This window comes from Nuphar pumila, chromosome 13 (assembly GCF_984573655.1).
Source record: "Nuphar pumila chromosome 13, dmNupPumi1.hap1.1, whole genome shotgun sequence".
Classification (NCBI taxonomy): Eukaryota; Viridiplantae; Streptophyta; class Magnoliopsida; order Nymphaeales; family Nymphaeaceae; genus Nuphar; species Nuphar pumila.
In genome coordinates this window covers 19,138,806-19,152,393 of record NC_143261.1, presented here as the reverse complement: position 1 = coordinate 19,152,393, position 13,588 = coordinate 19,138,806, and the positions used below count along the sequence as shown (strand labels likewise).

Genomic DNA, 13,588 nt, shown 5'->3' with positions numbered 1-13,588 from the left:
GAACAACATTGGATAGAGGGATGGACGAAGATTCAGACAAAGGGATGAGAATGTTGCCTACGTTTGAAATGGGGTGGTGAGTCCCATCTCCAGTTACAATATTAGACTTACCAAAATAGGGGATCAAAGTAGAGAACTTACCTGGTGACATGAGCTGCTGCCCCTGAGCCTACATACCATATTCCATCATCATTCTGTTTCAAGTTCAGGTTAGCCATAGCAGACAAGAGAAGGTCCTTAGCATCATCACTGACCCGAAAGGTACCTGTCGATCCTGATGTAGCAACATTTCTATTATTTTGTATTCTATTGCGATTTTGAGCATTTTGAGGATTGAACCAGCAATTGGCCTTGATGTGGCCACGTTTGTTGCACTGGTAGCACATGGGAACATTCCTTGACTGGCTGGGAATGGCATTTGGTGTAGGTAGCAAACCGCGACCACCCTGAACTTGTGCTCCCCTATCTCTGCCACGCCCTCCTCGTGCACGATCAATAGTTATCTCTGTGGCAAAAACATCATGCATAGATGATTGCCCTGCTGGGGCGTCAGAGATTTTTTTCAAGGACATCTCGTACTGAAACAATTTAGCACGTAAATCTTCAAAACTAGGTAACGTCGGCAAGCATAATAAAGAAGTCACAAGAACGTGATACTCTGATCCCAGGGCATTCAGTGTTTGCTGCACTTTTTCTTTATCTGACACTGGATATCCAACAATGGCTAATTGATTTGTGATGCTCTTGACTTGATTTAAAAATTCAATAATGGTCATCGCCCCCTTTTTTAGAAGTTGAAATTCACGCTTAAGATATAACACCTTAGCTTCTGATATATGAGAGTAGGTCTGAGTTAGACTCTCCCACAATACCTTGGTTGTGCAATCATCAGGAATAGAAATCAGTACTTCTTGTGATAACGTGGAAGTGATGTACGCGACGAGAGCCTGATCGCGCTTCATCCAACCAACAAATGCAGGATTACGAGTGATATTTGACAGACTGCCGTCTTTTGTTTCTTATGTGATGAATTCTGCAGGTAGTGGAGTGGAGCCATCCAAATGACCTGAAAGATCTTGACTGCGAATGAAAGGAGTAATTTGTCTTTTCCAAGTCAAATAATTGTTTGTGTTTAGTTTTTCAGAAACTAGCTGCCCCAGAAAATTGGAGGAAAGACCGTGATTGGCTGAAGTATCCATTTGCGAACTTTGAGCAAGCGAAGATGAGGCAGATTCACGAACTGGTAGGACTCAGCTGGTATTAGGTTTGAAAGTTGTTAGGTTTGAAAGTTGTGGATCAAGGGATGCAGCTGGTAAAAGGGAGTAGCAGCAGATCTTAACTGAGAAGCTTAGGAAGGAGGAGGCGTGAGCAGATTCATGAACTGGAAGGGCTCGGCTGGTATTAGGCTGGAAAGGTGTGGATCAAGGGACTTGGCTGGTGAAAGGATTAGCAGCATATTATAACTGATAGGCTCGGCCCTTTTGAAGAGAACTCAGCTTTTGAGTTCGATCCTGCTGAAGAGGAACCAGGATTGGAGAAGTAGGAAATCGGGTACGAAGGAAAAAAAAATAGGAAACTTGAATCGTCTTGAATCGTGAAACAGTAAAGAATTAGGTACGAATGTAAAACCCGAGATTTCTTATTTGAAAATATCTCAAATTTTTCAAGTTGGGCCTAGATCCACATTACGGATCCAGGACCCATAAAGGGGGGGTAATTAGGATTTATTCATTTGAAACCTAGATTTAATGATAATAATGAATAAATAAAAATTTTAAATTTTAAAAAAAAAAAATCTAATTTAATTCGAGGATCCACAGTGGATCCATTTGGATCCACTTGCGGATCCATATCGATTGGGGCCGGGTTACGGGTCTCTGGTCCGGACCCGAGCCGCGCCCCTGTGTAACAGCCCTTTTAAAGAAAGGGGCAACCCGATAAGGGTTGCCCGATAGGTTTGTTACAGAAAAGGAAAGGGGGGCAGGAGGGGGTTACGCAATGCGTAACCAACTCCTCCCATCTCGGCATGGAGAGGGCCGATAAAAGGAGTGGAGAGGGGGGGGGTTCCCTCTTCACTCGGGCACTCTCTCCTCCCCCATCTCCTTTCCCCCGTCTCTCTCTCTCTGTCAGTGTGTATCGGAGAGGAGGAGTTCGCCGGCGAGCTACGGCAACAAGCAGCCATTAGCGACTGCAGCGAGTACCCCCCCCCCTGTCGCGACAGCAACAAGGAGTGTCAGTCGCGGCCCTACCTTCGCGTCCCCAGCCTTCGATCGCCGGGAAACCCATCGGAATCAGGTACGGTTCTTCTTCGAACCTGGGTGAGGAATCGAACAGGGGTTCGATTCCATACGATGATTTGGGGGTTTTCTTGATAAACCCTAAATACCCAAATCAATTGATTTGGGGCTTTTCTTAATATGCCCTAAATCTTGAAATAGGAAAACAGTAATCGTATAGGCTTATGAAAAAAAAATATATGTGTTGCAGGCCTCTAGTGCGTTGGTAGGAGGCGTCAGGCCCAGCCGACCCAGTCGGCTGGGTGCTGTGTTAGCAGGGCCCCAGCCGACCCCGTCGACTGGGTGCTTTACATCTTGTGGGCCGGGCCATAGCAGGCCCAGCCGACCCAGTCAGCTGGGTGCTGGCCTGTAACTCGTATGTTTCGAGAAAAAAAAATATATGTATGTTGTGCATTTTCTGCTATGCCATGATATTATTCAATATATCTGCCTATTTTCTATGGATATTCATCTGATTTACTGAACTCCAAGCATGATCAAAGATTTGTTAAGGTGTTGTTTTCCACATGGAAATGCACATGAACTGAATCTGCGTAAAATATTGTAAAAGAGAAGTGGCCTCAACAAGTTGAATTGTTGTAAAATCAAGTGTCTTTATGAATTAATTTTTGGGAGGTTTAATGCATGCTCACTAACCCCTTTCAGAATATATAAACCAATTGCTCCGTTAGGATGATAAACATGTACATGTTTGCTTCAACGAGTTGAATTATTATAGATCCAAGTGTCATTCATGAGTTAATTTTGGAGTTTGATTTCGTGATTATTATCCCATTCATGTTGTGTAGGTTGATTTCTCCCTTATGATTACAAACAGTTATATGTAATGGCAGCATAAGATAGATCATTCATAATGATGTACATTGTTTGGTTGTTGTTTTGTTGTCCAAACATGATATGAAACCATACATACTATACAATGAAGATGTTCAGAATTTTTAAGTATTTAGTTTGGCCGAATATAAAGCTTTATTATTCAATTGTAACCTGTTTCAACTGCAACCGTTTATTGTCGATATTTCTAAACATGTTACATAAATTGTATTTCCAATGTAACGTACATTTATGGTAGCTTGTACTGTATTCTTTTGATTATTCTGATATTCTTGTACTTGGTTGCTGAACATGTGAAGACTTATCTCATGCACATGTGGGATTCGAGATTAGCAGGCTCTAGTAGGGCTGTAGAGTTCGTTTTCTGTAATACGTCACTACCCGTTTGGGTGGATATGTTCACTGCTCAATCATGTTAACTGAATCCTGCATATGATGCTGAAATAGAACCAAGAATGGGGTGAATGAACTGGGCATCAGTGTTGTGTTGTAGAATTAGTAACATGAGAAATATTTGATGACTATACTAGGATGTTGCTTGTATTTGGGGTCACATTTAGTTACATGTATACTTGATTTATATGTGAAAAGGTACATGTACACTCACACACTTAAAGAAACTATGGATTGGTTAAGACCCCTATGTGGCGTAAGTAACCCACACATTGAAAATGCATATGAATAAATTATAACGTGCATATGTTTGGGGTTATATTGGCATGAATATATATGCTTTTGGCATTTTGGCCTAGTGTTGTAAATTTATCACTAATTTGGTTTTATTACGTGATGCACCGATGGCCAAATTGGACTATCACCGGCCTGGAGAGCCGTGAGTTTGGTTTTCTTTTATATATGTTTTTTTTTTAAAAGCATCACTTAAACCACATAAGATGGTTTGGCACTTTACTACACTGTTCTTTGTGTTTACACGGGCTGGAGTCCCGAATGGGTCCCTGCAAGGGAGGATGCGGGGTTTTCACTTTACTTTTGCATATAGTGTTGCAAACTTAAGAATGAACTTTAAATAAAAATAAAGAATAAGAACAGTGTAATATACATTCTGGGATATCTCATCTGGAGTATGAGAATCTTGGATATCCGGTCTTGGGAGACTGTGAGGATACAAAAACTCCGTGTGCGTTGTTGCCCCTGAACCCGATATTGAGGTTCTTCTCCTAGCCACGGTTTTAGGGAGAACCCGCCACTTTACCCGGGAGTGGTGTGTTAGTCACAACTGTGAGTTTATGGTACCAAGGAAGTGGCACTTGTGGGCGTGGGGTGTCCCTTGTGTCCCTGACATTGGATGTGGAGGTCTAATGTTCCGATGGATGGTGTTGTTTCCTGATATCGGTCGAGGGCTAAGTTGGAACCCAGTAATAAAATACAAATTGTGTGTTAAGCTACCCTGGGAACCTACTTGACCTCGGGGTTTGTACCCGTTTGGTGTATCCGCGGGCCACGGTAATTAAAAAGAGGAACTTAAAGATGTGTGCATCTAATAGGGCATGCATATGGAAAGATGGAACTTAAATGAAAGATAACAGAAGAAATCATGCATTGCACATAATCACGCATTTTTCTGTTATGCATTAGATCATGCATGTTTGAATCATTCTTGATATCATGACATCATTTGGTGGTAGCATACGCTTTACTTTGTAAAATCATGCTGAAAGGTTGGTTATTTAGTTGTTGATATATAACACTGTTTACTGTTATTGGTTGGTGAGTAAATGAAATCATTGGTAGTTATGGAAACTTAGATGTTGAAAATTTTATATCTGCACTCACTCAAATCACTGCATGAAATCTTATCCATGTTCTTTCTCTCATCTGGTTTCTTTAAAAGTAGTTGTGCTCAGAATTTCGGTTCTGACACCCTACTTTGTTGGTTTTTCACAGGAAATGGTGAACAGTGAAGTTGGACATGCATCTGGGGATGGATGAGTTATACTTGGACTTGTCAGCTTCAGTAGAGGATATTGTGGCTCTTTCTTTTGTCATTCAGTTCTTTTAAATTCTGCAATTGTTACTTTACTTTCAGTTAAAGAAAACCTTGTCTTTGAAATTTTATTACTCATTAATAAAAGAGTTTTAGTTGGTTGATATGGATGATAATTGCAACTTCGTTTGTGGTGGATGGGCTATCCAATGGAAAGTGGAACTGTGAGGACCCCAGATCTCTGGGAAGGTTTCTGCAACTCTTTAAAAAAAAAAAAAAATTCCGCATTTTTAAAAGGGTCTGGATTGGGGTCGTTACAACGAAGGAAAAACAGAAAACTTGAATCGTCTTGAATCGAGAAAGGGAAAGAATCAACCTGTTTAGAGGAGGAAACAGGTCTCAGCTTTTGGGATTAGTCTGTCACGAGGAAGAAGATGTACTCGGCTGAAGGACGAGGATGCAGCCTGTTGCGAGATCGGCTGAAGGACGAGGATGCAACCTGTCGCAAAATCGGCTGAAGGACGAGGATGCAACCTGTCGCAAAATCGGCTGAAGGACGAGGATTCAGCCTGTCACGAGGAGGAAACAGGAAAGAATCGACCTGTTTAGAGGAGAACTCGGCTTTTGGGTTTAGCCTGTCACGAGGATGCAGCCTGTCACGAGATCGGCTTTTGGGTTTAGCCTGTCACGAGATCGGCTGAAGAACGAGGAAAACTCTGTTATGCCCAGATTGCAACCTGCTCTGATACCATGATAAACTGGTTCAAAATCGTGAAAGGGAATGGAGAGGGAGGGAGGAGAGAACTCGAGTTCTGCTTTGGAAATGGCAGCAACTATATTTTCTTAATGCTGCACTAATCTTTTCATTAACCTTAATAGGGTTACAAACAATTTGCATGTACAAAAATGCCCTTTACAAGAAACACATATTACATATATGTATGAGAAGCTATATCGGATATGGATCTCTATTGGATCCATATCTGATCCATATTCTAATAGAAAGAAGATGGGAGGATCAAGGTACACGTACACGATCTCATGATCTTCACGAACACCCGATCACCACTAGCTCGCGTTCACACGAACACTTGATCACCAATATCCAAGGACCAAGAGCCTAAGGCTCTGATACCAAGTAAAACGTCTCTTCACACAAAGCCACCAAGGGCATAAACTTAAGTCAATAAGGCAAGAGAGAAGGCACACTCAAAATATAAAAAATAATTTTATTAATCTCATAAAATGCACAAAATATGCATGCTAGAAATGGGGACAAGTAGTCCCATATATGCACAAGGAACAAGAGAGAGAGGGAGAGGGAGGCCAATATAGCTGTTGGAGAGCTCCCAACAGCGAGAATATTAGTCGTGGGAGGCCCCAATGGCTAACTGGTCAAAATGACCAGTATACCCCTGAAGAGAATAAAAATACAAAAGTCCCTAAAATACATCCTGAGAAATAAAATATATATATATATATAACTATATATATAAACACGCGTACATTAACAGTATAGCCCAAGATGTGTTCATGCAACATAAAATTTGTGCAACACAAGATATTAAGAATCCTTATGTAAACAAACCACATGAACAAATACACAAAATTCTACAATGCCAGAGAAAAGGAAATCCTACAAGAAAATCAAGACCAAGAAACAAAAGCAGTCACAGTTAAAAGAGGCAAATAAGCAAAAAAAAAAGACTTTGAGTAAGGCATTTTGCAACACATTTCATCTTTCCATAAATGTACACCCAAACAAGCGATTATAGCACGGTACAGCCCAAAATACCTCATAATGTCAAAGAATCAGTTGAAAGTTTTCACACCTCAGGTGCCATCCACCGATATGTTCCAGTTTCTGCAGTCATGACTCCAGATTGATCTTGTACTCGGGCAACCCCAAAATCAGCAACCTTGACAACCTGAAAATGAAACTTTAACCTTTTTAGCTACATAATTCAACAGAAGTTATCAGGAGACACATTAGAAAAGTAAGAGCATAAATAAATCAACAAAATTAATTTTTGTTCTTGATAGTCATGGTAGTTCATGAGCTACTTCATCTAGTCTACCACACATGGAGCATGATAACACAAATCAGCAATACCAGATGACATGTCGAGACACAAAAGGTTTCCTCATCCAAGCGGAAGGCACCTGTAAGCAGTGATCAATAATTGTTCATAAAATAACCTTGGCAAAGGTTCAGATAAACAACATGACTGCTTTCATAAAAGCCTAAGAGGTTCCTGTTAAAAGCATTCATCAGCTATTAGAGCCATCTAATATGGTGCCATTAAGAGACCTGAGCTAATAAGGATGCCCACATATTATGTTGTTAAGAGTCCTTATGTGATGTCATCTTAATGGTATTCTTGTTATTTGCAGGTTGTACAGGGTCATTAAGACTATAAGAAGTCATTTTATGTGGTTATATGTTTGATGCCACATTCGGTGGCAGTATTGCAATTTCCCCCTTTGTATTTGCTGGAGAGTACAGTTGTCATTTTCAATTTGTATGGGGCATTTTTTATTATTATATAGTTTTTGAATAGTATGATCTATTGAGGCCCTTTGTCTCTCCTCTCACTAACTGCTACTTGGAGGAAAAAAATGCTCTAGACACATCATGGTTATTTCAATCAAATCTTCTGAGCATCTCAAGAACTTTTGTGTATCATCAAATGGCCAAGGAAGTGTATGACACCATGACCTATGCTTATTCCTACAAGAAGAAGAAGATCGCTGAGGAATATGCAATATTTGACAAGGTTAGAAAGTGTCACCAACAGAATTGATCCATCAGCAAGTACTAACCAAATTGAAAGGTTTATGGGACAAATATTACTTCACTCTCAGCATGCGCCAAGCAGAAAAGTGGAGACTAAGAAAAGAAAGGCCGTCATCTTTAGGAAGTAGCACTAAAGTATAAAGTCATAAATAAAGGCTGATGGAGAATACCTACCTTCACTCGGTACTATAAACACAAGATAGAATTCTTCTAGAGAAAAGGAATGAAATGTGTGTTGAAAGATACCCAAAGGACCCTTTGAGAGGGGTAGATGTAGAGCAAGAGCTTCAGCTCATGGAATCCAGCTATCTTATTTAACCAATTTACTTAAGGTTTATTTGCCAAATTCAGAACATAGACTCCCCCAGTACTTCCCATAGACCTCATCAATAGAGCTTTCTTTTTCCTTAAGAATCATTCACCTGTTCCAATCCTCCAATTTCCATTGTTGCAGAACTTGAACTCAAATTTCTGATCTATTTTGCAAGTTATCTCAGAATTTCAGTCAATTGCACGTTTTAAGACTTCAACCCAAAATCTTGGAAAAATTGGAATATGTATATTAGAAACAATGTGTCCAATATGTACAAAAAAGATAGGAAACCACCTTCATGAAAAGAAAATATCAGATAAATCAAACAAGATATGTTGAATGAAGGATGTGCCCATGTCAAACTGTACATCTCAAATGCTATATGTTGGACCACTCATTTGATCTTGACCTAATGCAAGATGACAATTCCAACGAAAAATAGGGCCTTATGCCAATAAAGAAAAATGATCTTGCTCCCAAACAACATGCACACGTAAGTTTCATCCTCTGAGAAATCAAGCAAAAAGTACACTGTCTATTTCATATTTTTACAATTATACTCAAGACTGTCAAATAAGAACCAATTCCTATGGTAAATATGATAGACTGTAATCATTGTAAACAAAAGGTTACTTTGCTAGCACCAAAGGAATTCAAATTGTTACACTAAAATGCCAAAATGCCATGTATAATAATAAAAAAGCTGCCATAAATTTCATAATGGGGTAAAAAAGGCAATAGTATCAACAAAACCACATTCCCTCCATGAGGCCTCAAGTTGACTTGATATTGTCTCAACTGGACCCTTGGGATAACTCTTAGCGCTTCATTCACAAGAAAGGACCCAAAGTGTATTTCCGTTCAACTAATGTTGGTCAGATTGAGAACTAACCAAAATGATCCAAGATAAACTCATACCAAATTTTCTTTTTCAGATTTTTACTTAACATTATGTCGACAGATATGTGTACGAAAAACTTCTGAATGATGAGGATCAAAACTGAACAGCTTCTAAAGATATTTTCAAAAAAAAAATATTATTCTATTGTACTTAAAAGAATTTTACATATTCATGTTTTAAAACATAGTGAGGCAAAAGCAATTTCCAGAAGCCACATTACATAGATCTCTACTTTTACTCCTATACCATATTCTCTGTACATTATGTTAAAATGTATCTCCAAAACCATTGTTGTATATATATATAAGATGCATATACATATATATCATATATGTATATGCATCTCTCTATATATAAGTATATATATATATATTTTTTTTTCTTACCCAAAAGGGTATTATTGTAATTTCCCATCTTGCGCATATTCCACTTGGAATATGTTGTAATTTTTTTCTTTTATTTTTTTATTTTTTTATTTTTTTTTTACTTTTCATAAAGGTACATTGGGGGTCCCCCCAATAGAGTCGTTGGGGACCCCCCAACGGTCACAAATGTGACCGTTGGGGGCTACCCAACGGCTCCTTTGGGAGCCCCCTCTTGTACCCCTTTGCTCTTGTATAAATAGGGGTGTTCCCCCTTATTATTGTTAAAGCTTGAGAGCCTCAAGCATTTACTCTTTTCTATAAAATACATGCCTTAGTGCATGTTTGCTACCTTTACGCTTTTTGCGTATTTTGTTCAAGTGTTGTGAGAGTGCCTTCGTGCACATCTCTTATAAAGTATTTGTGCTTGTATGCGTATTGTCTCTTCGTAGACAATTTCACACATTATACTTTGTGGAAATTTTCACAAAAACAGCCAAGTTCCCAAATTCTCTAGCAAATTATACCACTGAAGAAACATTAGATATTTAAATTCAAGTTACTTCAATTTAAAAGTGTGCTCTTTCTGATGCAATTGACCTATAGATAGCACAAGGGAAAAAAAATGAAACAGAAAGAGAAACACTGAAGAACATCATTAAAATTTAAAACATTATCATGGATAGAGAAGCAAAAGAAAGCACTTATTCCAGAGAATGGATACAGCTTCAGACAGATATCATAATTGTCCAATATCAAGAAAAAATAAGCTTCATATCTAATAATGAAAAAAATGGATTACCAACATAGTGTGCAAAATATATGAAAATTTCATTAAATCTTATTTAATAGCATAGGTATAATCATACTTTGCAGAATATAAACTCACCTCATTCTCATCCATCAGAAGATTGGCAGCCTTCAGGTCTCTATGGATGATATTATTCTGATGCAAGTAATCCATCCCCTTGGAAACATCAATTGCTACTTTAAGCAATGAAGGCAATTTAAAAGCACCTTTTCGCTTATGCAGAAAATCATAGACACTCCCACCAGACATAAATTCTGAAGAAAGCATATGTTCACAAGCTTTAAACTGATGATGAAGATTGCAAATAACGAAAGTAACCAAATTAGGTCCCTAGAAGAAATTATGATATGGTACTACCTGTTACAATGCACAAGCCTGGAGACTTAGTGCAAGCACCAATGAACTTCACAACATTTTTATGCTGAACTTTTCTGGAACAGAAGAAAAAGTGAACAAAAAACTGAAAAAGTGAAAGTGTAAGATGGAAACAGATTTCTGTCCAGATAGATAGTTTGGATATTTTGACGAGTCTGAGGCTCAGTGCCACATCATGTCACCAGAGGTCAGCATAAATCAGTATATAAGAAGTTGTTGTCATCCTTGGACTGCCATTGGGAATTTTAACTAAAAAACAAAGGACAACATGCATAGAAACAACTGCAGCCAAGAGAATTAGGGGCAAGCAATAGACCAAGCTGGGCTTCAGCTGGGATTTTGACCCCAGCCTGGCCCAATTAGGCCCACACGCTTAACGGGCAGGCCATGGGGTGTGTGTATTTGGCAACAGGCCAGCCCAGTCAACAGTTTGTCAGCCCATCTAATTGACAGGCCAGTCAAGCCCATTGTCCACCCCAGTCCTGATGTTTGATTCACACTAGCAAATTGGAACCACATCCTCCAGCACTCCCAGCTGAATGAGAACTTTCCCCCAGTTAGACATGATCGCTCTCCCATAAATTATACATAGTGAAAAGCATTGATGCAAGAGAGGCATTATATTTAACTATGGGGAGGCATAGGCTTTGAGGTGGTGGGTTGTAAACCTCCAGACCAAAGAAGAATATGTTAAAGACTGTAAAATAGTTAAAAAAGTATTTGCATATAATGTGTGTGTGTATAACATACAACAAACACACATTCTGTGTGATGACTTTTATATTAAGTAGAAAAAAAGTAGAGCAATGATTTATCGAATAGATGTAACAACATTTTAAAATTATATGAAATTCAAAATTGTCTTCAAAAACAAGCTTTTGAATAGTATGAATCAATCAGATCAACCACAACAGTACAAAATAGTTCCAATAGAACTTTTTAAAATTTGAAAATTGATGTCCATCATAGTAAAGAACATTCTGAAAATACCTCATGATAAACACTTCCTGGGCAAACTCACGTTGCATATCAACATCAACACGCTCAGGTTTAAGGACCTTAATAGCAACATCCCGACCACAGTAACTTCCCCTGTAGCTGAATAAGAACCAAGACACATTTGGCATGAGCAAACATCAAACAGCCACCATGAATAAAAAGAATGAAAGCAAATATAACTCACAGATCGCCATATGACCCAGACGCCACTTTATTCTCAAATTTCAGCAGTCCAGGATCAATTTCCCAAACATCATTCCCATCAAATGGTGTTTTTATGTGATTGGGCATAGACTCTGCATCGGTTTTAACTTGCTCAGTGAATATGGACATTCCTTGAGGCTTTGAGCAGGCTTTCTTCTGCAGTGGACAGACATCAACATACAGATAAAATTTTGGTGTGTATGTGTGAGAAATATGCAGTGAACTCTGGGAGCTCACTGCATGTCTTTAATTGAGATAGATATGCCACTTTGTAAAATCCCAAATTTACTCCACATATAGATGCACATGAATGAATTATAGCAAAATTGATAAAATATTATAGGTCACTAATCTCATCTGCATGCAAAATATTTTAAGTAAAATACAAAGACTAAATCAAATAGTCGAATAGCAAAAAAAATTCCTAGAGGAATATGAATCCTCAAGGTCAATCAAATCTTAATACAATTCTGCAACAATGAATTGAACTATTTCAAAATCTGTTCTCTAATGTTGTTCTAATTCAAAACTATAGGAAGTCCAGCAGTAGCAGAGATTGAGTAATCTCCAATACATCCAACTTCTTCCCATTCAGATCCAGACATACTTTCTAGATGAGGATCTGGTCCCAATAACAATATAAATTCACCCCTAAACACAAAACAGAACCAAACTATGCCCCTGACCCAATTTAGTATATGATCTGAATGTTGATGACCTACAGTACACCGAGATAGAGATTCAGACTGACCAAATAAATTCAAATCCAATCTAGGTATTGAACACTTGTGGACTTGACCATGGTTGCCAGTTGAGGAAGCAGAAGCGGGAAGCGATACGGGAAGCGGGAGCAGGAAGCGAGGCACTTTCAAAATTTTAGGAAGCGGGAAGCGTGGGACCACTTAGGAGCGAACCGGAAATCATCTCGGAAGCGACCTAGGAAGCGAGAGGGAAGCGAAATAAATAAATAAATAAATAATACAAAAAAAAATTAAATGAGGGAAGCGCACTTCCCATTAAAAAGTGGTGCTTCCCCACGCGTTTTGGAAGTGCGACGTTTCACGCTTCCGAAGCGCGCTTCCCCACTTACCTAGACGCTTCCGGTAACTCTGGACTTGACTCAGTTGCAGTTTTGTAACGCCAAGCTCATCAGTCCTAGTGGTTGGGTTATCTCAAGTTTCACACATATCCAACCCAGTGGACCAACGAACATAGACACTCGTGCCTCAGACCCTCGGTGATCCTGGTGGCCTATTATGGAGAAAAATAAAAAAACCCAAAGCATAAGATAGCTCCTTCAACCATAAAAAAATTTCATTATATTCTTGATAACTATTTATTTACTGGATATAAATGCTTAACTATTGCTTGTGTTTCAACATAAAATTCTACCTAGTAAGCTACAAGGGCTCAGAAAATATGGGTTTCATGAGCCTCGGGCTCCAAAAAGATCAGCCCATCTTTGATCTGACTATGCCTGGTACATGATAAACAATCGGTGATATGCATTAATGCCTACACTAGTCAAAATCAAGATTTAATCATCAAAAAAAGACTATTAAATAAAAAAATTTAAAAAGACATTTTCAGTTGTTGATGTTGGGTGAATTCTTTTATAAATAAAATAAGAATAAATCTCTAAGGGTGGACCCACTTGCAGGTTTTCCTATCTTTGGCTACTTACAGATTTAACTCAAGGTGGCCCACTTACGGGTTTTAACCTAAGGTAGCCTATTTAAAGGTTTTCCTC

At 38.7% G+C, this 13,588-nt stretch overlaps 1 protein-coding gene across 1 annotated transcript in view; it reads right to left on the bottom strand.

Annotated features, from left to right (window-relative positions):
• The window catches only part of LOC149817994 (serine/threonine-protein kinase STY46-like), a 92,064-nt gene that overhangs the window by 38,449 nt on the left and 40,027 nt on the right, over positions 1 to 13,588 (bottom strand). Inside the window, exons 8-12 of the mRNA XM_089985925.1 lie at positions 11,819 to 11,994; positions 11,626 to 11,733; positions 10,618 to 10,691; positions 10,339 to 10,514; positions 6,909 to 7,004 (exon numbers count right to left, since the gene is read on the bottom strand). Of these exons, the coding sequence (XP_089842051.1) occupies positions 6,909 to 7,004; positions 10,339 to 10,514; positions 10,618 to 10,691; positions 11,626 to 11,733; positions 11,819 to 11,994 (630 nt within the window). The remainder of the gene's footprint in view (positions 1 to 6,908; positions 7,005 to 10,338; positions 10,515 to 10,617; positions 10,692 to 11,625; positions 11,734 to 11,818; positions 11,995 to 13,588) is intronic.